This window comes from Marmota monax, unplaced genomic scaffold (assembly GCF_021218885.2).
Source record: "Marmota monax isolate L192 unplaced genomic scaffold, Marmota_monax_Labrador192_F-V1.1 WCK01_AAM20220418_F8-fsc00281, whole genome shotgun sequence".
In the NCBI taxonomy this organism is placed as follows: Eukaryota; Metazoa; Chordata; class Mammalia; order Rodentia; family Sciuridae; genus Marmota; species Marmota monax.
Window position 1 is genome coordinate 115,478 of NW_026693208.1, and position 24,257 is coordinate 139,734.

Genomic DNA, 24,257 nt, shown 5'->3' on the forward strand with positions numbered 1-24,257 from the left:
CTCTCTCTCTCTCACACACACACACACATATGCATATTGATCACAGAGTGCTGAAAACATTTGAAGGTTTCAATATGCAGGTTTGTGCTAAATGTTTCTACATACAGTCTTTTTACGATAATCCAATCTTTTTGGAGGCTGGCATTTCAAAATTTTTATTTTTTTCTCCAATCTATGTAACTTATTTTATATATTTAATGTTATATGCATTCCCTTTTATGGCACAGGCCTTTCTAGATATCAAAATATGTGCCTAAATTATTTAGTCTCCTTTTGTTTGTTTGTTATGGTACCTTACAAAGTGCAAATTCCCAAGAATAGTTATGAAAGAATGAGTTTATAAAACCTTCAGGAAGGTATCTGTATTTTGAGATTTGAGGTTGTAAGCTCATGTTTAGTTGAACTTAATCTCTGGAAATCCTGAGGAATTTGAATTGAGGATATATTCTACCAGGGAGGAATTACATTATTGTTGTTTTTAATTGCCTTATGGTTTAGGGTGCAAATCAATGGACCACGTTAAGTTAATTATGCTTCATCTTAGTGATCCTGAACCACAAACATTATAAATTCAAAGTCCAACGTTGGGTGAGGACAAAACTCTTATAATTCTCAGGGGAAACTTGTTGCCCACCCAGAAATTAGGCCCAACTCTTAACTCAGGCAGATGAATTTTGGTTTTCTGGCCTATTCTATTACTAAGCATATTACCATTTGACATTGTGCTGGTGGGTTGGGGAGCCTCAGTTACTGCTTAGGGAGCATGGTATGTTTTTTATGCCCTTGGAAGCCTTTAATCCAAGGGTCTAGGTTTCTAATTCTGGCAAATGCCAGCAGTTAAGCTCTAGCATGAAATAAAAACATCATTTCTATTTTCTTTTCTTCCATGTTTTAAGTTCTTGGTTATTTCTTTTACTTTCTGGCATGCTCAATTGTGTATTTAAAAGGATTGCTGTGTCACTTTTATAGCAAGTTATTTTACAGCATATCAGGAAGCATTATCAGAATATTTAGTCTGCCACCTAGGAGGAGTTTAAATCCAATGAAGGTTATCTTAACACTGTCTTCAACAGTTCCCACCAAAAAGAATGTACTCCACCCTCGCAACTCCAAAGATTTTGCTGCAAACTGGTAAGTCACCAGGCACATTGTCAAACAGAAAGTAATGTCTTTGGAATTCTACTCTGTTACACTGTATTTCTGACGGTTTCTTGATCCCTGCTTAAGAGTAGAATTTTGACTCCACATATATGATATAATATGTCCTATCAGTTCAGCACTCTGCATCTTACCTGCTGGAAAGGACAAGGAATCAATCTGGAATGTGACTTTGTAGTCAATATCCTCCTCAATGCAGCACTTGAAGGAATGGGAGTCTCCACATAAGAAACTAGCTTCCAAAGGATCAATCATGATGTTGGCCTCTAGAGGCAGCGGGTGAACAGTGACATCTTTGGTTGCAACACTGTATGAGTTCTTGTATCTAAATATGCAGTGATAGGTTCCTGAGTGGAAAGAAGCAAAAATGAGATGGAGTGAAATAATCACTCCTAAAGGCATTTGCTAGAAAGGTGAAGGAGAGTTTAAGCTTTTCCTCTCGAACCTAGGTAAGGCCACACTATACCTTCCTGGATACTGAAGGACAAAATTCTTGACCAACCCTTCTCCTATATTCCCCATATATTTGAAAGATTAACCAATGACCCCCTAAATATGCATTTAGTTTCAAATAAAATTAAGCAGCTTATTCAAGGTTAGGGATGATGAAGTTTCAAACCAAATTCCCAATTTCTGTTCCAAGGTTCTTACATCAACCCAGAAAATAAATAGGGATTTTGGTGTGTTCAAGGATGAAGTTTGTTTGTTTGTTTGTTTGTTTGTTTAAATGTTGTTGATCCAATGGAGCATGATGTTATTTGATGACCCCTTCCCCATCTCTAAGTGGGCAGGACCCTCAGGTTCCAGAGCACCACAGCATCAGAAGAAAAATCACTTGAGCAAGCTGCCCTGGAGAAAATATAGCAAGATTTTAAGGTACCTACAGGTAAATTATACTCTTCCATTTTTCTTATATTCTTTCTCTTAGCCCCAGCTCTGGAGAAGCCAGGAGTTAGCAGGCACCAGAGAAAAAAGAAGAAGCAAGAGAGAAAAGAAACACTTTCAATTCCTGTTGGGAGGAAGGGGGGACTTAAGACTGAAATAAAAGTAAAGTATTGTAGATTCAGACCAAAACAGATTCTTCAGTACCCAGGGATGGAACTGCTTAATAGTTTAATGTGATGGGAAAAGCTACAGTTATCGCCCAGCAGTAGGAAAGAGCAACTGGACACAGCAGATTTGAAGTCAGCATGGGAGAAAGATACTACCATTTCCTGACCATGTGTTAGCAAGTCCAGAGCCCCAAATAAATAGCTATTTTGGCAGCGTCGTCTAGGCCTTACATAAAAAAAATATAAAGGTATGGGACTCACAGAATCTGGACTGATTAATCCTATAGTTAACAAAAGGCTTCAGAATGAGTGGTTGAGAGTTGCTCACTGGAGCCAGATTAGCATCCTGGCTCTGCCTACCAGATGAATATACTTGGATAATTTATTTAATCTCTCTGGGCCTTGGTTACCTCATCTGTCAAATGGGGATAATAATAATACTGTCTCTAAGGTTCATTGTTTTAAATAAATTAATACATTTATTCATCACATAAAGCCCATCACACAGTAAGGGCTCAATAAATGTTTCCTCTTTCTGTGATAGTTCTGTCTACCAAATTCATTTTGCTCCCCAAGATTTGTGTTTCCTCCTAACATGAACAATGTGTAGAGGTAAATAAAAGTGCTTCTTTCTTCAGAACCAGATATATAAAACTTTTACCTTTTTTTTTTTTTTTTTTTTTTTTTTGTACTAGGGATTGAACTCAGGGACCCTTATCCACTGATAAACATTCCCAGCCCTTTTTATTTTTTATTTTGAGACAGGGTCTCACTAAGTTGCTTAGACCTTGCTGAGTTGCTGAGGCTGGCCTCAAACTTTCAATCCTCCTACCTTAGCCTACCAAGCCACTGGGATTACAGGTGTGCACACCCAGACCTGGCTACCTCTATTTTTTTATAATACAGTTGGGGAAAATACTCCCAAAAGTCTTGAAAAGCATTTTTAAAAACAATCCTCTAACAGAATAGCAGACTCTAGAATCAGACACTACTTTCAACCATGGAACCTTCTTCAACTGAAGTTGTGTTGGCTGAAGCATGTTTATTCTCTTCTCTGGGCCTCACTTTCTACAGTGTGGATGATGGAGTGATGACATCATCCCCCAGGGGACTGTCCCTATTTTAATGTGATGTGGGCATGTCCTAGGGCAGAGCCTGGGTGGATACTATCATGGAGTGTTCCCTGGGGACCAGATGGCACCACCCATCCACTGGCCTTTCACTCACCGTTCCACTCCCTGGTCGAGGTCTTCACCGTCAGCACTGACTCTGCTCCATTAAGATACCTCCTCGTGGTATAAAACCTTTCATATATTTTGATTCCAGCAGAAGTGTTCCAATATACCTCATCGTAGTTACTCACATCGCTGGTGCATTTTATGGAAAAGCTTTGTCCCTCAGAAACAGAAATTAGGTCCGGGGTTATGGTCAGGTTGGCTGAAAGAATACAAATAGAAAAGACAAAAAAAAAAAAAACCAAACGACAAGTCCAGTGTTTAGTCTTTCTGGTGACATCAAGACACAAGCAAAATTCAAGACAGAGACAGCAATCAGGGCCCCTCCTGACTCTATTGGGGTCAGCACGAATCTGTACCTTGCTGTTCCTGGGCTTTACTTGTTTCTAGGCTGTTCCCGGTGGTGCTCTGAACTGTACTCACTTCCATCACATGCCTTAGGAACTCGTGCACTTCCCTTTTGTGGCTGGAATTATCTCCTGATGATCAGCAGGGCAAAAGGTTGCAAACTTAGGGGTGTTGAAGTAACCCAAGCTCCCCTCCAACCTCCTCTGAGACACCTTGAGGGACAAGAAATGGCTGGGTTCTTGTAATGACTTCATTTTCTACTCTTTAAATATACTTTAAAAAGTAAGATCATGTTGAATCTTAACTTCTGTCTTTCTAGATCTCTCCTTTGTAGACGTGCGAACCCTCAAGGGCGGGCCTTTTGCTTCTAGCATCCAGTTCTGGATCAATACAAAGCCACGGCTTGATAGGCAAAAGTGAATTCTGGAACTACATTTTCAGTGTGGGAATCATAGCACTTATTGCCCAAATAATCACAATTGGATTGTCTCAGGCAAACTGGGATATACGGGCACCTTAACATTAGCTATGCATAATTATCTAACTAAAATTAAATACTTATATTAACTTAACTATATATTTACTACTCTATATGAAAAGCTTCAGACTGATTCATGAGAAATTATTCACAGGAAATGTTCATGAGACCACTGCAAACACAAAAGTTATGTGAAAGTCCTACTCTCTCTGCCTCTGCTTCTCTTTCCATTCTCTTAGAGCATCTTATTTATATGATTGCCACTTCAAAATGTTATTGGCTTCAGTCTTCCATAGGGGAACAGCATCATGCCGATGATGCTGACCTCCTTTTCCAAGCAATGTAAAATCTTATTTTTAATCATAATAAAAAGAAATCTGGGCTTTCCATAGCGTTTAAATGCTCAGATACAGCACCAGAGTTGCTTAGGGAAGGCATACTGGGTCCCTGGCATTGTGTTCTCTGGCTTCAGGGACCCAGAGGTGACTTTCTAAGGCTTAGCTGCATCTAAGAGTGGAAAGAAAAGGCATGGAGCCATGAATCTAATTCTTTTGATTCTCAAATGAGATCCAACTGCCACAATAGTGATTTTCAGCAAAGGTTAAATACATCCTCATGACTTGCCCCAATTTTACAAATAAGAGTGAAATCACAATGAACAATTTGGAGAAGGATTAGGTTTATCTGCACATATTATTGCCCAGAGCATTTTGTGGGTATTTTGGACAGTTTGCAGTTTTCTGGAGTGTAGGTGGTTATGTACTCCCAGTTTTAACTCAAGAGTTGTGTTGATCACTTGGGCCCACATAAGCCTCATCGCGATCTTTGTACCAATGCTAAATTACAGTAGCAGAAAGCATAAATATAGTAACACAGGTATAACGTTCAGCAGTCCTTTCTCTGAGTTTTTCAAAAAGGGTCTGATGATGTATCTAAATGGTCCATCTTCATAAAACGGATGGAAAAACATTTTTGCAGTTATGGATAAAATTATACTGCTTTATGATATGAGGAGAAATGACACTTGAAAGTGTCATTTTAACAAAACAGAATTGAGATATTAAAAATCACTCATTCCCACTTTAAAATATTGACAGACTAATGGATTATTAAAGCTTTCTGTAGCTTGATTTCTAGAATGGGTGAGAGAGGAGAGGAGATGGGGGAGGGAGCAGAGGAGATGGGGGAGGGAGCTGAGGGAAGAGGGAGAGCCAGGCTGGTGGCTCCAAGGAAGGAAGAATGGGGGTTGGGAGGAAGAGGGGAAAACTCTCAGGGACAGAGTACACTTATTATGAATTCAATAACAATAGGACCAATCTGATGGCGAAACTACTTCCCAGTCCATTTTCTGCCTTCTCAGTACAATGCAGCTACTTCCTTCCCTATAGCCATTTTCCCATCCCTACCCTTCCCAATTTTAAAAAGATGCCACCTCAATTTCAATGGCAGAGAGGGAAACCTCTTCTACCTCCCATTGTTTGATTTACTCCCATCACAATCCCACTGTAGGGAAAACCCTACTTTCTTTTGCCCATGGATATTCCTAGGTGATTGGCAAGTGTAATGGAGTTATGGCTAAAAAAATCTGAGAGAGTTCTTACCCACAGAGGTGAATGTCACGTCTATATTCTTACTGCCTCTGGCTCCATGTACGCCGATGAACTCACAAGTGTAGATGACTGTTGTTCCAGATGACCCACTTGGGCACTGGGTTCCATTAGCCTTGAGGGTGAATCTGCTGCATTTAGAATCTAGGTTTGTTTCTGTGTTTCCTGCAATGACATACACAATTCTTTTGCTGTCATGACTGGTTGACTTTTTAATTTAGTATCAAAGAGTCAAATCAAAGAAAAGGTTACTATTTAAATTAGATGTTCTTTTAGAATGAAGAGGGGAGACAGTTTAATGGTTGGGTCTGCAGACTCTGGATCCAGGTTACCTGGCATCCAACTCCATCACTTACTTGCAGGTGTTGTGGAGAAAGTCACATAATTTGCACTACATCCCAATTTTTTCAGATGCTAAATGGAGGTAAGTAATAGCAGCAGCTACTTCCTGAGACTGTAAGAATGTTCAATGAGACTATTCATACACACACACACACATACACATACACACTCACACATACACACACACAAACACACTTAGTAAGTGCCTGGCTGGAACCTTTCCCCAACAAAGACCATTAATGGTGGTCACTGGAATGTGAAAAATAAAAAAGAGAAGCAATGTATTTGGGTATGACTTTAACTGAAAGGAAAAAACATATCAGATTAATCAGACTACCATTATTTCTGAAGGAACAAATGAGTCTGGGACATCTATTCATCTTCTTTGAAAGCACTTTTATAGCTTGTTCCCTTTTAGCGAAAGCTTTGACATCATGTTTTCTCAGTTACCAGTAGTTTTGTTTTTCACAGTAGCTCCCTTTCCATACCTCCCTTTCCAGTCCCAGAAACATCTTCATACCATCTTCACCCTTCGCCTGGGGATCTAGGACACTCTAAGTCTAGTGTTTCCCACCACAGTCCCTTCCCTCTTTCTCCTCCCACCATTCATGCTTAAAACATTCTTCCACTACCATCTATCTTTAAAAGATGAAAGAAAAAGAATAAGCTCCTTGATTAGGAGCTTATTTTAGCATGTTTGTTGTTGTTGTTGTTGTTGTTGTTGTTGTTGTTGTTTTAGCACTGGATAGAGCATCAATGATATTTGAAAAACTTTACTTGTTATGCAACCAGAATTTCTCCCTAGTCCCCAAAATGGCTGTTCAAGCCACCCAAGTGATTTCCACCTTCATCCACCTTGCATGAATTACTTTCTAGCTTATAGACACGTCTCCCTACTCTCTCTAAGGCTCACCTCTTCACTTATCCTTTGAACAGTCACTTCCCCCAGTTCCTCCTGGACCTTACTGCATCCTGTACTGTTCTTTTCCCTGCATTTTTAACCTTTTCTCTGGTTCCCTCACTTTACCCTTCAGATATACTCAAGGCTTCGTTTCCTAAAATGGTCTTCCTCAATCCAAAAGCTCCTCTACCCACCAGGGCATTTGCTTCCTCACTGTGTTCCATGATACTTCGAACTTTGCCACATATTTTTCTACCTGTGCCACTTCCACTTTTCAGCAAATCTTTACAACTGGCCTTTTTCACTCTCTTCTTTACCGAGAGTGTTTCTTTAAGGCCAATGCCAACCTCCTCTTTTCAGCCTGGACTTTAGCATGTCATGCTGCTGACCACTGTCTCTCCCATAGGTCTCTCCTGCTTCTCCTCTGTCTTCATCCCTCCTTCTGTGCCTCATTTCCAGGTTCTTTGCCTTTCTATTCCCTTCTTCAGTGCAGATATTCCCAAGGATACTGACCTTTCTGCAAGGGTCCTGATATTCATCTTTCCTCATCTTTTCATGATTCTCTCACTGGGCAATCTTATCTACAGCTATGGCTCCTATTTATTTATTTTTTTTTTTTGGGGGGGGGGGTACCAGGAATTGGACTTGGGGACACTTGACCACGGAGCCACATCCCTATCTCTATTTTGTATTTTCTTAGAGACAGGGTCTCACTGAGTTGCTAAGTGCCTTGATGTTGCTGAGGCTGGTTTTCAACTCAGGATCCTCCTGCCTCAGCCTCCCGAGCCACTGGGATTACAGGCATGTGCTGCTGCGCCCAGCTGTGGCTCCATACACATATTAAATACTATACTCAGATGACTTCTCACTCTCTTCTGAGAGAAATACCCTTGTTGGAAATTCTAGAAGCAACTGCCCAAGTGTTGATTTGACATCTCAGGTACCTCCAATTCAGCATATGCAATTTATTTATTTTTCCCTAGACAAAGCCTGCACGTCTTCCAGTATTTCCTCTTTTTGCCATTGGCAGCTCACCAAATTAAAAATCTTAAAGTCATCTTTAATCACTCACTTGCATTTCCTCACATTGTACTTCTACTCAAATATAAAAAAAAATTTTTAGATTATGCTTTTGAAACATTTTATAGTCAATCCACAGCCACTTGCCCAGGTTCTAGTATTTGTTGTTTGCACTTGACATATTATTGTAGCTGGGCCTCTGTATTTAGTAATTTGTCCCCTGAACCTATAGGTTACATTACATGAATATTTATTTTTATAAAGTTCACTTCAGATTATCTGACTATCTTCTTTTTACCTTTAAAATCTTACCATTGTGTATAGAAAAAGTAAAATCTGCTTAGTGTGATATATGGCATTTATTCTCAATATAATTTTAATATGCCTCTCCCCTTTTGATCTTGTTCTACATCCCTCTTGTAGAATCTAGGTCACATCCTGGACCTTTGACATTCCCTGCAGGTTCACACCTCTATGCCTGTGTTCATCCTGAAATCATCGTCCCTCCTCCTCTCTACTGATTCTTTTGGGTTTCATATTTTTTTATTGGTGCATTATATTGACCCTCACTCATTCTTAAAGATCCACTCTTTTCATCAAACTAGCACACATGGGAATAAGCTATGCAGGATGGAGTGTATAAAGAAACATACTGAAATAATGGTAATGTTCAGTGGATAGGCTCCATAGGAAACAACTCAGTATATTACATAGATTAAAGGGAGGTATTCTTTAGTTGAGAGATTAAGAATGAAGTCAGAAAGGAGCAAGATTTATTTTAGGCCTTGAAAGACAATTACAGTTTAACAGACAGAAATGGGGCTCATGATCCTGATGTGGATTGGATGTATGTTGTGTGTTTGAATCAGTACTGATTCTAGATTTCCATTAAGCTGCTTCCAGGGCTGGAGCTGGGTTTAGTATAATCAGCTATGTGAGATCCAAGTCTCCACTCCTTTTTGACTGGAGTAGTTCCATTCTGGTCTGCTGTACACACCAGTTATGCTTTCACCTTGGGGGAAATTCTAGTTTTCTGAAGGACATTTGGCAATGTTTAAAGACAGGTATTGTTCTTGTGTCTGTGTGCTACTGACAGTAGTGAGTAGACACCAAGGATGCTATTGAACATCCTACAGGACAGTCCTCACCAAGAATTATCTAGTCCAGAATGTCAATAGTGCCAAGGTTAATAAGCCTTCTGTTGGGCACTAATATAAGATCTTGCTTTAAGAGAGGATTATTTAGTCAAATAAGAAAATGGAGATAAGTAAACACAAAGCAGCAGCACACAGGTCTTAACCAGGGAACAATAGGCAGTTCTCGTAGGGAGAGAGTGAACATAAGGCTCCAAAGAGATGGTAAACTCACAAACAAAGTGGAACCCCTGTATTGTCACCATGCACACAGTGTTCCTTATGATACCCTTGGCTGTGCAAGTCCAGGTCCGCGTGGAAGGTACAGAATGCAGCTAATAGGTTGGTGCTTTGCTTTCTGCAGAAGGGGTGATTTGTAATTCCAAGATTTCTGCTCAGGATTATATAATACCCCAGACCCTCACCTATAAAATGGTGATAATGGTAGCTACCTTGGGATGGGGAGGAGGGGGGAGAAAGAGAAACACACAGAGTTGAATGCATTGAATCTGCCACAGTAACTTTTATGATAATGACAGTGCCCTTAAAGAACATCCCTTCCCTTTTCCTGAGTTCAATGGGAGAACATCATTGAATTCATTGAATGTTATTCCTCTCAAAGTTAGAAATTCCCCCATTGATCTGAGTCCATGGCACACATCTGTAATTCCAGAGGCTCAAGAAGCTGAGGCAGAAGATTAACAAGTTTGAAGCCTGCCTCAGCAACTTAATGAGGTCCTAAGCAACTTAGTGAGACCTTGTCTCAAAGTAAAAAGAAAATAAAATTAAAACTAAAAAGGGCTGGGGTTGTGGCCCAGTGGTTAAGCACCCCTGGCTTCCATCCCTGGTACCAAAAAAAAAAAAACAAAAGAAAAAGAAAAGGAGGGAAGGAAGGAAGGAAGGAAGGAAGGAAGGAAGGAAGGAAGGGGGAAAAAGAGAAGAAATTCCCCCATGGCTGAGGACTCACTTTCTGCCTTGCCTGTTTCAGAGGGCTTTGAAAATACAACTGATTCTGAGAGGAGGTTAAACCTTCACTTCCAAATACTTTGGGGTGAAATCTTTTGCTACAGTGCTTCCTACTGACATGGGGGAAATGGGTGCTGAAAGAAGCTGTGGCATTTGGAGAAAGAGACCTGCAGAGAGGGGGCAGCAAGAGGCAAGGAAGAAGGACAAGGTGCCAGAGCAGAGGCTAAATCGATCAGAGCACTCACTGTGTAGGTCCCCTGGCGGCCAGCCCTGGGGCAGGAAATTCATTGTTCTGCAGTCTGCTCAGTCCACACTGGGGCATTAGGAATGGACGCAGAGGTGGCCGCCAGAGAGAGGTCCCTGAGTATCTGCAGCGCAGACTTCCTGGTTCCTCTGCTAAGGGCGAGGTTTGTCACCTCTCAGAGTTGAAAGCTTTTCAGTCAGTACCACAGGAATTGTGCAAGGTCTTTCGCCCACCCAGCAGTTCCTTCAGGATGCCTACACCTCCTTTTCCTTAAAAAGCAGGGAAGTGACTAATGGTCCCATGTGTCAGTATTTTCAACAGTTAAGAAAGGCCTTTTCCATTCTCCTGTGGTCTTTAAAGTCAAATACAAATGCTGCAGGTGAAATCAGCTTTGCAAAGTAAATGTGCTCTGGAAAATGTGCCTGTAAATGGATCTTTTTGTTCCATTGTCCAATAGCAAAAGCTTTAGAAAATCCAGGCTCACCACACTAATGATTTTCATGGGTAAAGTCACATTTTAGTTGAAAGTTTCTGGAGAGAAGAGCTAGATGGTGGTTCTATTGGGATTCCAGGTGGGAAAATCTTCCTTCCAAACTAGCAGACCAGCTCACACAGGTGCTGGATGATTTAGTTGGCCAAGACAAACACTGTTTTTTTTTTTTTTGAAACAAAATCTGTGGTGAGTCCTAATCCTTTTCTTTTCATATTATGACAACCTTGGATAAGTCATTTAATCTGAACCTCAATTTCCTTATTTTTATATTGGTAGTAAAAATGCCAGCTTCAAATTTGTGGTCAAGCTTAAATGTGATTAAAAGCGATCACATATATTTTTTAAATGGGTTAATCATAAGCTGTTATACAAAATGAAGTCACCATTGCTGCTTTTATTTATTATTACCATATTCATCAGTATAAACTGGAGGGTAGGGGCTTCAAGTCCGATCTGAATAAAACAAAAGCAACCATGATTGGAAACTGTCATGAAGTAGTTGAAGGACAAACATGTCCACAGAAAAAGATAAAAAGCTGGAAACACCAAGAAAAGATTGAAGTTAAGGATATAACTTAATACCAAGAGGAGAGAAAGAAACAGGAAGTCCCAAGTTGTACCTCAAATGAAAAGCCAATGACCTCCTCCTTAGCTCTCTGCTGAAGGTGAAAAAGAAAGCAAGGAGGGACAAGCTTTTTTATGGTCTGGAAATGCCGTGGACCTCAGCCATCAGGATCACTCTCTCTTGGGTCTTCTGTTTCTGAAAATTCATCTGTAACCAAGCATGACACTCGTGTGTCTGCATTTTTGGAGTTTTGTTCTAAATGGCTCAGCTGAAGCTGATACCAAACCTAGTTTCATAGTTTGAAGATCAAAATGAAAAAGAAGACAGGCATCTGATATTCCCCCCACTTCCTATCCCATCTCTCATCTTTTACATGACCAAGAAGCAAGCAAAGGCCTATTTGCCAAAGAACGTCTTATCTAACATTCTTACCTAGAATGCTTATTTTTCCTTCCTGCTTCCATTCTACTGTGCTCCAATTTACGTTACTCTCACTGCAACAGTTCAGAGATACAGGATTGTTGTCGCACATCACCTTCATTTCTTTTTTTGCCAAAATTCGGATGGGTAGCACATCTATTTTTTTTTTAGCCTCATACTCGAAAATATCCAATATCAGTTTGCAAAGATATTCACCTGCACAGAATATACAAAATCATTTATTATTACCCCACATATGTCTTGCCTTAGATGAATGATAGTCTTGTCTCATGCAGCATGGCATTACATCAGGAGGCCTCATTTTCAAAGCACCTGAGACTTGGTTTAAATGCTCCTTAAGAAACATTTGGGAAATGCTGAGGATCAACGCAGAGATTTCTGATGCCACAGGTACAGAGTAGAGAGTTGTTCTGATTGTAGCAGTCTCATGGATTTTGCTAGTAAGGAATAAGACTGAAAACGGGAGGGAAAAATTTTTGGAAAGCTTTGGAGACTTAGAAGATAAAAAAATTTGACATCTTATTTAACCCTCTGGTAAGATCAGAATTGGCCAAGATGTGATATACCCCATGTGTCAACAGCCTACCTTTTAATGCAGAGAAATAGAGGTGACTTGTTGATATCTGGATTAAAATGAAGAATTAAGACTTACGCTCCTATGGCTGCTGGGGGCTGGGGAGACAGGATGGTGGGGACAGGCCAAAGGGACAGATTACTGCAGAGGACAGGAAAATCTGGGGCTGGGGGTGATAGATGAGGGGGGTTCACTATCTTGATTCTGATGATGGTTTCACAGGTGTACATAGGTCAAAACTTAAAGAACTTTAAATATGTGCAGTTTATTCCACATCAATTCTACCTTAATTAAGCTACTTTAATTTTTTTAGAATTTAATTGAAAACTCAAAGAATAAGAACATACAGCATAGTAAAAAAATAATAACAATACATTAATTAATTTAGAAAATAATTTAAGATCACAGGATAAATTTTCAATTTTGAAGTATTGAGCCTGAATACTTCCTTTTGAAGAGAGCAGAACTTAGCTAACACTATAGGGTTTGTTCCTTTAAGAGCATTCTGTTCCTTTCCTCAAACAAAACACTGAGGAAGACTCACCCGCGTCACCCTGAGTGATGTTGTGGATGGTGAGGCGTGATACTGAGGTTATGTTGTTGGGCATCGAGGTGTAAATGGAGAATCTGCTGTTGTTCTGGATGTGTCTTTCTCCCCGGTACCAAGACACATTGGAGGACAAAACTTCATTTTCACATTCCAGGGTTACTGTGTCCCCTTCAAAGATGATTTCTGGTATGACAGTGAACTTAGTTTCATCTGGAAATTCAAAGAAAAGGTGTTAGGATCCCAGAGCAGATAAATTTAATGGAATCCAGGTGCCACCCCTGCTGGGGAATCTTAAGAGGTCTCCTGAGCACCTGGGATGCTGCTCAGGGTGGGCCACATGGCTCCTCACTCCACTCCCCAAACTGCCTCCAAGACCCACAGAGCTATAGCCTGCTAGGTACTAGGGGCAGACCTTCTAGTTTGGGGCCTATGTAACATGTGTCATAAGGTCACTCAGGAGTTCCTAATGGTAGTAATGGGAGCCCAAAGCTGTTTTCAATATTTCAAAAATCTGGTAGAAAATAATGCATTTATTTATGAAAAAGTCATCCAAGCTGATAAGCATGGGGTTTCTTTGCTACTGACTGGAATAATATCAACTGCTTCTCACCAATTACTCATATCTTGTGCCCACTGAAAGCTCTAAGTGTATAATGAGCTACAAATGGGAAGATAAATTTGTTATTGATAATAAGTAAAACCTTCCTGGGAACAAAGAAGTTTTTCAAGGTCTGATCCCTATGGACCCTTAAGTATGAGAATTTAGTAGGTAGACAGGTGTGGATTTGGATTCGGGTTTTGTTCCACGTGCAGCTGTGTGGACCTGGGGAACCTGCTTGGCCTCACTCAACCTCAGCTCCGTTTTCTGGAAAATGAGAACAGTGAAAATCACTTTGAGAGGGGACTTGGGAAATCAGCAGCTATTATTACTGTGATGGCAGTAAGTTCCAGGGAATCACTGCATTGTCATTACACAGATAAAAACATCATGTTGGTTATCTTTGTATCCATTTTTGTGGATGCCCTTTCCTTATATGACATGACTTACATGTGTTGAGAAAACCAGAGGAGTGGGGCCTGAAGCCCAGGAAAGATCCTCTATAGATAATAAATATGGGAATAAGTCACCATAAAATTAATTTTGGGTAGTATGATGTTCTAGTCAAAATATTAGTATCTTACCACTTCTTTAAGACCACTAGTTAAAATAAGATTTCTTTTTTAAAATCTCATTTAACTATTGGGAAGCAAAACCATCTGTGAGTATTTAATGTAGTGCACTAGCTTTGAAGTCATACAAACTTGAGGTATTGGCTATGTGTCCTTGGGTGAGTCATTCACCCCCCATCAACCTCCAGTTCCTCATCTGTAAATGGGAATAATGACATCTATCTCACAGGACATGTGAATATGAAATAGAAGTAACACTCTAGAATTAATACAAAAAGATGTGGTAAATGTCCCTGTTTTCATTACGATTATGGTTAATAAGTAAAATTCATGGAACTTCCAATATTATATGGTTAAAAGGAATTTAATATAAATTTAGCAGGAATAATTAAGAACAAGTGTGCTGTTGTTTAATAAAGTATCACCAGAGGATTAATGTAGGACAAAGTAAATGGATCTATTCTAAAGACTGCCATGTACCTTTTGCATCTTGTGAAGATGGATTTAAAACTAAGTTCCTGATACCAACTCATTCATTCAACATTCTTCTTTTTTGCCCTCTTTCTCTCCTACTCATGCCCACATCATCATCATCATCATCAGAAGAAGAAGAAGAAGAAGAATAGGAGGAGGAGGAGGAGGAGGAGGAGGAGGAGGAGGGAGAGGAAAGAGGGAGGTCGAAGAGGGAGGGGGAGGGGAAAGGGGGAGGAGGAGGAGAAAATTTTCATGCAGTAACATGAGTTTTGGGATGTCTGTGTTCTGGATTAACACTACCTACACTGTGGAGAGGAGGAGGGCATCTGAGTTCCCTGTGGAATTGAGTGTGCTACCAGTTCATGTTTATTTCTCTAGGCTCTGCATATCACAGAATCCCACTCTGGTCTTTGAGGGAGGACAGAGATGGATATAGACTCTGTGTAGGGGTGAGAGGATGTTTAGTGCCATTTTCAATGACTCCATTGCTCTTTGGAAGTTCAAGTCATGGATGCAAATGCACCACATGAACTGGACTATCAGCAGCATGTGCCCAGATGGACAGTGAGTCCAACAACTAAAACCTGGGCACTTATTCATTTATATGGCTGCCTATCCTCCACATGACTGCAATTTTGGGGAAAGAGAAATCACACCTGCAATTTAACTATGCAAAAATCTGCTACTCTCCTATGCCCTTGGTATGATGAACGAAAGGGACTCTTCAGGGCAGAGAAAGCACATCTGTTTGTTGGCCAGTTGGTGTTACGGTCAGGGGAGGGTGGTATTGCTGAGACTGCATCTATGTGAGCCAGATTTTCAGGCCACTTATTCTCTTTTCTTTAATTTTCTGATTTTTATTTATGTTTTACTGTCTTATTTAGTCTGAATTTTCATTTTCACTATTTATATTATATTACATTCTAACATTATACATATTTCTCATACTTTCCTTAGCTAGTTTTATCACTTAGAATATTTTATGTTAAAAAATGATGTAATGTTTGAAAGTATGTGCAGAGAACATAAACATAGGATATAAACTTTCTGTGAAGCTGACCTGACTCCTGACCAAGGGGCCTTTTCCTTTGTTTGTGCCTACACCATCCTGTCAGTATCTGCCCCCATACTAGATTCAGAAGAGCTATTGCCTTTGCTCCAGACTGCAGACCTGAGTTATGCAGAACATCTGCTGGCCGACTCCTATGTTTATCTTGCTCTCCTGGGTTCACTTACTAGCTGCCAACTAACAATAGGTTTTGTGTCCTTCAGACACACCAAAGCCCAACTTTGAACCCCATTTGTAAAGTGGGGAGAACATCTAAAGCAAAACAAAACAAACAAACAAACAAAAAACAATTTACCACCACATGATGTAAAGCAGTGGCTCTCAAACTTCTTGCTACATTAGAAGGCTTCTTTCAGAAGGCTTCTTCTTGAAATAGATGGCCCTGTTGGAAGTTCCCTGCTCCCCTCTCCCCTATATCCCAATGCAGTGACACAAGCCAAGTTGAGAAGCATTGATCAGAGATGGGGAGATGGCACATAATCCTATGTGCCAGGAACCGGAAAGTCTTTCTCCACAGAATATATCATAATGATTTTCAAGGTTTAAGCATAACCATCAACACCATTACCATTTAGATGGAATCTACAGATGGGAAAATGTAGCAAGGTTTCACTTACTACTAGGCACCCCTTGAAAGGAACTGTAGTCCATTTTGTAGGTCTGATTAAGAGTCTGCATGACTTGCTCGTTGGCTTTCTGAATTAATCCAGGTGGTGGTGTTTTACTCTGGACTTCATATGACACACTCACACTGCCCTTGCTGAATAGAGACACTTAGTTTAGTAAAGCAGCAATTCACCTGGAAGAATCTAGATGTTTGTGATTTATTTGCATGGGAAAACAAATAGCAGGAACCACCTGGGGGCTATTATGCTCAGGAAATCACCAAAAGAAACCTATCTTCAAACTCTGGATGAAAACCCTAGGCAGAGCTTGCATACCCAAAAGTCTGCAAACAGGTAAGACAGGTGAAAAAACTTGCAGGTGGGAATTAATGAACAGAGTCCCACCCCCTGGTCATGGGAGCCAGCCACCAAGCAAAACCTGCTGATGGCTGTCACACAGGGAGTTTGGCCTTACCAGATACATGGAATGTTAATGAAGCCCAAACCCTGGATGTTCCCATACAGATTCCTGATTTTTTAAGATTTGCAACTAAGTCCTCAAAATAGTGTGAAAATCCACTCAAGGCTACAGGGTACCCAACTCCAAGGGGAACAAGCATGCAACTCTGGGGTCCTGACTGGCTGGCAAGAATTTTCTTGCATAAAGGCATTGGTATATAACATTATTTTATTTTTAAATTTCTAAACTCTCTAGACTGAAAATTTATCTCTTTGCAAAATGCTTGCACACATAAAGTGGCCACATCTTTTTCTGTCCTTACTTTTATATAGGTGTATCTGTAAGGGGTGAGTACTCTTCTCAGTGTCTCATTTCCCTTTTAACCCCTATAATCTGGCTTTTGTCTTCATGTCTAACAAACTGTTCTTGCTAAGCATTCCACATGATGCCCACTAATGGTTTTCTTTCCTCCTTCACTGACATGCTGATCTCTGCCATCAAATAGAAATGAACAAATTATAGCACTCTTACGTGAACTCTGTCACAGTCACCGATTTGAAGCCTGGTAAAATTCTGTAACCCTCCTGGAACTGGAAAATAAGGCAAGATGAGTATCATGTTTTAGAGGCTGATGTGAGACACAAAAGATTTCAAATCCAGTAGAAAGCCCATGTTGCTTATCACCCTGGGTAAAATTTTCTTCTTTATATTTTGGCATTAGTGGATCCTTAAGAAAGCATTTCCTGACCACCTATGTCAGTCTGGGTTCTTGGAGAAGTACACACAAGATTAAATGTGAAAAAAAAAATTGCTCAGACAGATGCCCAGGAAAGAAAATGATGGGGAGTGGGGAAGGCAGGGAGAGCCATTGGGTCCTATGTGGAAGAGATAAGGAAGGTTAAATAAAACCATCCTAGGCTGAGCCAGGGAAGTCCAAATAAGTCCTTCTAAGGAGTCTCCGTATCTGACACAGGTCACTGAGCTCATTCATCATTAAGAAGAAGCAAATGCCATCAAGGGTACCAGAGAGAGCACTTGGGACTCAACCACATCCCCATGCAGCTGAAGGGCCAGGAGGGACATATGGGAGACCACCTCAGTACCTGCTCCTCATTTGATGATATTGCTACACTGGTTGAGCTCATATAGCTTTTGATGATGTTTTTATCCCATGTTGTTCCTCTAAACACCAACCCCACAGGAGATTCTATTTGACCCAAATTAAATTTACAGGCAGCTACCATATACAAAGAAGTTACATGGTAGGAATGTAGGGTACCTGTGTGGATGAGATCCAAAGGTTAACATGTAACCCTCTCTTTGGTATATGAGAAAAGGGCTTCCTTCTATGTAGAATTATGACATGCCGGATATGCAAATCAGAGGTCCAAGAGTTCTTCTGGGTAAGCACTCCATCATGGCACCCAGGGAAAATGACAATATTTATATGGCCCACTGGGTTAAGCAAGAGGCTGCTTCAGGCCCCAAGCAGGGATTTGGCTGCCCTGAGAGTGATAGAAAGTCATTACCTCAGGCCACCTGAATAATCTGCACTACACCAGTTGAGAAGCTGTTTCAAGTGAGTTTAACTCAGAAATAGCATTAAGGTTTTACAGTTGATCTAGTGCAGAGCACTTTAGAAGAGCATCTGGCAGTGGATTAGCATTCACGGGATATATCCTTTTTTACATGATTAAATTTAAATTGTCTTTCGTATGAGTGTCTAATGACCTGTAGCATAGAGAAGCTTGAAGCAGTTTGAGCTTGCTCTGAGGTTGGTCTGCTCACCAGATGTTAGGATTCTTATACATGTGGTGTGTGAAGAATAGAAATGAAACAATTGATGTTTCTAGACCAGGGCCTCTGAATAGATTTTAGTGAATCAATGCCACCAAATCTTATCTGAATCAGATCCACCTTGAGAAGAAGTTCTACTTATAGGTTAAGCTGATTTCTTGACCACAATGTCTCCTGAACACTGATTCAAATACTTTTTAATTCGCCATCCAAGATGGATATGAAATACTTCTAATTCATACCATAGATTACTGTCTACTATGAATAAAATGAACTCAGTTCTGCACACACACTTTGTTGGTTTGAGAGTTTCCTGGGGCCAAAACGTACCGCTCTTTCCAGGTCGGTCTTGTAGGACCTATAGAGGGCAGAGGATGTGTTCTTAAGGTCTGCTGGAAATTCCACATTTAGTCTGACCTTCATTCTCAGGGTAACATCTGCTGAACAACACAGAGCAATACTTGAAAATCTCATGTTGATGTTTGAATACAGAGAAACATCTGCCTCAGCTGAAGTTGAATCACTCCAACAATATTCATGAGAAGGTACTTACCTCCCTGGAGCTGGCAGAAAGGTCCCTTTGAAGGAAGTCCCCTAAGGCAACTGCAGCGGTGCCCTGGGAGAGAGCTGCCTTGCTCTTGACAAGTGGGACTGTGGAGGCACCTTTCCTGAGGCCACCCATAGCCTGTCTCGCAGGAGCACCAGATCTCATTTCCAGTAGGCCTGCATACTATCATCAACAGGAAGAGGAGGACAGAGAAGGTAGTCACCACATTTGCATTTATAGACTGCAAGTATCCGTACTGGTAGGAAATCCTAACTTGACTTATTATATTGCTCTTCTGGGAAATTCCATAGGATTGCACAAGTTCCTGAACGCACATATGCCCCACAATGCCATCAGGCATGGCCATCAGAAAGATGGTGCTGAAATTATTGAGTGACTGATGACTGTAGAGTCATCTTCTGGTGGGTCTTGCCTAATAGCAAATGACCACCATATATCTATGATGATAAACATATTCTAGGACATAGTCGGTGGGAGCCAGCCTCCAAGAAGGCCCCTGCCCACCCCTGCCTTTGGGTATTCACACTCTTTTCGAGTGCTCTCTTCTACTGTACAAGGGTGGCCCCATGTGACCAATGGAATATGGTAGAAATGATGGTATGGAGCTTCTGAAATTAGGATATTAAAGACTCCAGCTTTCCTCTGGCTTGTTCCTCCCTGTTTCTCTCTCTCCATTTTCCTGGGGGAAGTTGGCTACCATGGCATGAAGACATGTCATGAAGAGGTCCACGTCGTAAGGAACTGAGATCTTTAGCTGACAGGTAGCAAGGAACTACAGGCTGCCAGCAACCACATAAGTGAACTTGGAAGTGGATTTTCTAGTTCCAGATGACTTCAACTCGAGCTGACAGCTCAATTACAACCTCATGAGAGACTTTGAATCAGAAGCATCCAACTAAGCTGCTCCCAGATTTCTGTCAGAAACTTCAAGATAAATAGTTCTGTTGGTTTACAATGCTAAGGTTTAGGGTAACTTGTTATGCAGCAGCAGATAACAGATACAGAAGGCAAATAAATTTGAGCCTTTTACATTCAAGTGTGAACAGGCCAAATGGACTCTGATCTCAGCGGGAACATCAAAAATGCTGTGAAAACAGAGTGCTTTTAAGTCGGTTTGTAAAAGCTGGTCCAAAGTCCTCTCATTGGAAGCTGTCCATTCTGCAAAGGATAACCTGGCCAAATCCTATGCAAATGAAAGCTATCAAATAGTCATTTCTGAAATAGGAAGGACAGGCAAGTTCCAATTATTCCTTGAACACGACACAATCCTGTCTCCCAGCAGTAGGTTGGAGTTGGCAGGAGTGTGAGGTACAGAAGAAATTATATGTGGGTGGCAGGCAATGGATGGGGGTAATTTGAAGAGAATCAAAAAAAATCTCTTTGTCAAAATCTCTTGTTGTCCTGAAATTTCACTGCTAAAGTGTTGGTTTTTTTATTTTGGGGAAGAAAAGAGATGAGGAGAAATATTTGAAAGACTTTAGACACCTGTGTACAATGCAATCATGGTTTGGGGGAATGACAAAGCTGTCATTTCCAAACCAACTAGTACTATTCTAGGTGTTGTTTAGTTGCTTTACACACACTGTATAACCTTAAACATCCTCAGTTATTCACTATTAATAAAACTGAATTTTTGGAAAGGATCATAAGGAAAGCCGTTGTATGGGAAGAGGACAATGGTTCTCAGAAATCAGTAGCAAAGCCCACAAGCCTGACCCGAATCACACACTCTCCCCATTCCCTTTGAGGCGAACTCTCCTTGGCTGTTCTCTGCTGGTCCTGAGGTTCATGAGTCTCAGGCTCTTTCTGCTCTGTTGAACCATAGTTGTTTTTTTTTTTTTTTTTTTTTTGTACTGGGGATTGAACTCAGCAGCATACGACCACTGAGCCACATCCTCAGCCCTATTTTGTATTTTATTTAGAGACAAGATCCCACTGAGTTTCTTAGCACCTCGCTTTTGCTGAAGCTGGCTTTGAACTTGGCAATCCTCCTGTCTCAGCCTCCCAAGTCAGTGGGATTATAGGCATGCGCCACCGTGCCTAGCTGAAGCATGTTTTTGTTTGTTTGTTTTGTTTTGTTTTGGCAGATCTCCTTCACAGTTAGATATCAGAAAGAATTCACTCTTTAATGTGTGCATGACCAGTCTTTCTGGAAGGACAGATTACACTTTCCAAGGGCAATTGCATTTTAAAAGGGAAACTTGTTAATTCAAGTTTCCAAAATCATTTAAATTATAAAGTCCTTTGAAGTCACATCAGTTCTAATAGAATAAAAGAAACGTGAGACAGTTTGCTCATATGTTTATATTGAGCACATGTGATATGAACTAACCTACTGACCAAGTGTCCATGATCACAAGGTATTCGATTAAAAATCACTTATTTATTGGATATCTACTGGTCTATTTTATTTACAAAATTTGCTTTATAGCACTACAGACACCAAAGGTTTTCATAAAAAGTTGGGAAGAAAAACAAAAGTGTTTAAAAATCTATCCAGTATTTACTTTTTTGCCTATAAATAGAAAAAAAATAATTTCAGAGACAGAGAATCTGTGTTGAGCAAGAACAGAGAGGGGTGTTTCCTATATATGTCCCAAAGAGTTTTATGAGCTATTCTATAAAGAAAAAACTCTATGCACAAATTCATTTGGGAAACAGAATAAACTCACCATTGCTGGAGGACCCACATATTGACATCCAATCCAGAAAACCACTAACTCAAGGAAATTAATTCCATGGTAGAATTTGTTGAAACATGGTATTCAAAGGGGCTTTAAGGGAGCTATGTCAGATTCCATTAGCATATACTTAGAATCAAAAATGAAAAAAGAAAGACCTTTATGGGGGTTGACATAAAAATGAGAATTGAAAAATAAGAATTTTATTCTTGTCTTCATTTTAGAATAATAAAACTCAACATCTGTTAGTGCTTTCCAGTTTACAGAGCAGTAACATTTTTAGGACAATGGGCAGCCTCATCTCATGGCCCCTTTGGGACACTAAGTCTCTGGTGATGGTTCCCTGAGACACAAAGGAGATGGCATGACTTTGGAAGTGAGTCAGTAACCAATCCAAGGCCTGAGAGGTTCTGCTTAATTCCTTGCTTCTGATCCAGATATGTGTCTGGCTTCTATTTCCTGACCTATGATTCCAAAAAGAAAGGAATTTAATACTTATTAATATCCTGAAACTGTCCTTGCTATACCCATTGATTGCCCTGGGGCAGAGGGTCCAATAATTTATCACGAAGGATCTAGTCATATCTTGGAACTTCACGGCAACCATCAGAGAGACTACTAAGCAAACCACTTCAAAGAAGGAAACTCTGGCTGCAGAGTTTACTGATAGGAGTTTATCCTGGGAGGCTGTGAAGTCATAAAATCACACCAGTAGACCTGTTGAGTCATTTCCCTTGCCTACTAAGTATAACATGCCCTAACAATAAGGATCTCAGTTAGCTTTTCTCCTGATACACCCAACCATCCATTCTAAAGCTTTGGGTGTCTTACTCACCAGTTGTCAGCTCTATGCTTAAAATATCAGTAGCTGGGTCAGTGTTGTTTCCTTGAATTGGAAAACTGAGGCTGTTCAAGCGAGCTCTGATAGACTCCACGAAGGATGTGTTTTCAAAACTGATCTCAATATCAACAGTGTACTCTTCCATGGCGGGACCACTTGTGGCAACTGAAATGCAAGCACACAAAGGTTGTGAGGACTTCCCACGGACATGGAGAGAAATCATGACAGATCAGTTAAAGGTATGTATGGATGCTGGGCACATCAGCCCATGAGAATTTCTAATGAACCCACTAAGAGAAAAAGATGAGTTTGTCTACTTTCTACTAACTCTGGATCTTGGTGTCCAAGGTCAAGGAGCATTGTGTGGAGAATGAACCATGACGGGCAAGAATGGAAGCAGGAAGAACCACCAGGGAGACTCTGGCAACAGTTTAGACAATGAAAGTCACCATCCTGACCTGCGGGAATGAGCCAGTGTGTTTCCCGCACCTTTCAGTTGACATACACACATTCTAAGAGCTGAACCATACATGAAGACCTCTGGGAAAGGTCACCTTGCTAACTTCTTTTGCCCTTAGCCTATGCACCCAGAACATCTGCTCTTTGTTCTTCCTTTATATATCTCCAGTGTCCAGAACACAATTGACAAAAATCTGGCAAATTGGAAAAGCAAAAGAAAAGAGATTTCTAGTTCTTCATTGCTTCCCAGAATTGTCTCCAGGTAGTTGCCTGCTGGCATTCTAAAGGGATCTGCTCCCCAACACACACCCACTCCAGGCTGGACAGACTATGTATAGAATGTATAATCTTAGAATAGTTCTTTGTTGGTTTCCTATATTACATCATGTCTCAGTCATTATTGGTAAGCTTCCCAAGGGCAAGAACTGTTTCCTCCACTTCTCATGACCTTACTTACCAAAAGGGTCTGGAGCTCACCAGCTAATGGATACACGCCCAATCCTTATGAAGTCTGCTTCTCTGAATCTACTCATAGACTCACCTCTCTGTCACCAAGAAAATCTTTGACCCTGTCTTGGCTATAATATATAACTAAACAGAAGCTATGGGCTCAGCTTGTAGTTTATAAAGAAAGGCCAAAAATTAAGACTGTTTCACACACATGCATTGAGAATATTTTAAAACGAGACGGGGGCAGCAGTAACTACTTGCAAAATTATTACTTTCAAATTTACATCAAATCTGAAAGCATGGTATGTATTTTGCCATAAAATTAAAATTTGATATCTCCTTTCTAAAAGACAACATTTTTCCCCATAATATTGTAAGATTTATTTTGAATAGTCTCAGGACTATTGATGTGAAACACTATGAGAAAGTTTATTATGGGAAACTCCAGTTGTTAAATGTTTATTGCAGAAAGCTGCATTATTTGTTCTGCCTCATTTATTCCCTTGGAGTTGTAAACTATGTTTATCCTAGGAGGTTGGTTTTACCCATTGACTTTGTTGAGTATTATTTCCTTGG

At 40.4% G+C, this 24,257-nt stretch overlaps 1 protein-coding gene across 7 annotated transcripts in view; it reads right to left on the reverse strand.

The window, feature by feature from the left end:
• The window catches only part of Adgrf5 (adhesion G protein-coupled receptor F5), a 90,714-nt gene that overhangs the window by 13,761 nt on the left and 52,696 nt on the right, over window positions 1-24,257 (reverse strand). For 4 of the 7 annotated variants that reach the window (XM_058583047.1, XM_046456044.2, XM_046456047.2 and 1 more), the window contains exons 4-14: window positions 22,767-22,937; window positions 19,236-19,412; window positions 19,013-19,122; window positions 17,417-17,475; window positions 16,438-16,580; window positions 13,102-13,317; window positions 11,975-12,178; window positions 5,873-6,043; window positions 3,805-3,924; window positions 3,438-3,647; window positions 1,293-1,505 (exon numbers count right to left, since the gene is read on the reverse strand). In XM_058583047.1, the coding sequence (XP_058439030.1) occupies window positions 1,293-1,505; window positions 3,438-3,647; window positions 3,805-3,924; window positions 5,873-6,043; window positions 11,975-12,178; window positions 13,102-13,317; window positions 16,438-16,580; window positions 17,417-17,475; window positions 19,013-19,122; window positions 19,236-19,412; window positions 22,767-22,937 (1,794 nt within the window). The remainder of the gene's footprint in view (window positions 1-1,292; window positions 1,506-3,437; window positions 3,648-3,804; window positions 3,925-5,872; window positions 6,044-11,974; window positions 12,179-13,101; window positions 13,318-16,437; window positions 16,581-17,416; window positions 17,476-19,012; window positions 19,123-19,235; window positions 19,413-22,766; window positions 22,938-24,257) is intronic. The other 3 variants (XM_046456045.2, XM_046456050.2, XM_046456049.2) reach the window with 3 other exon arrangements.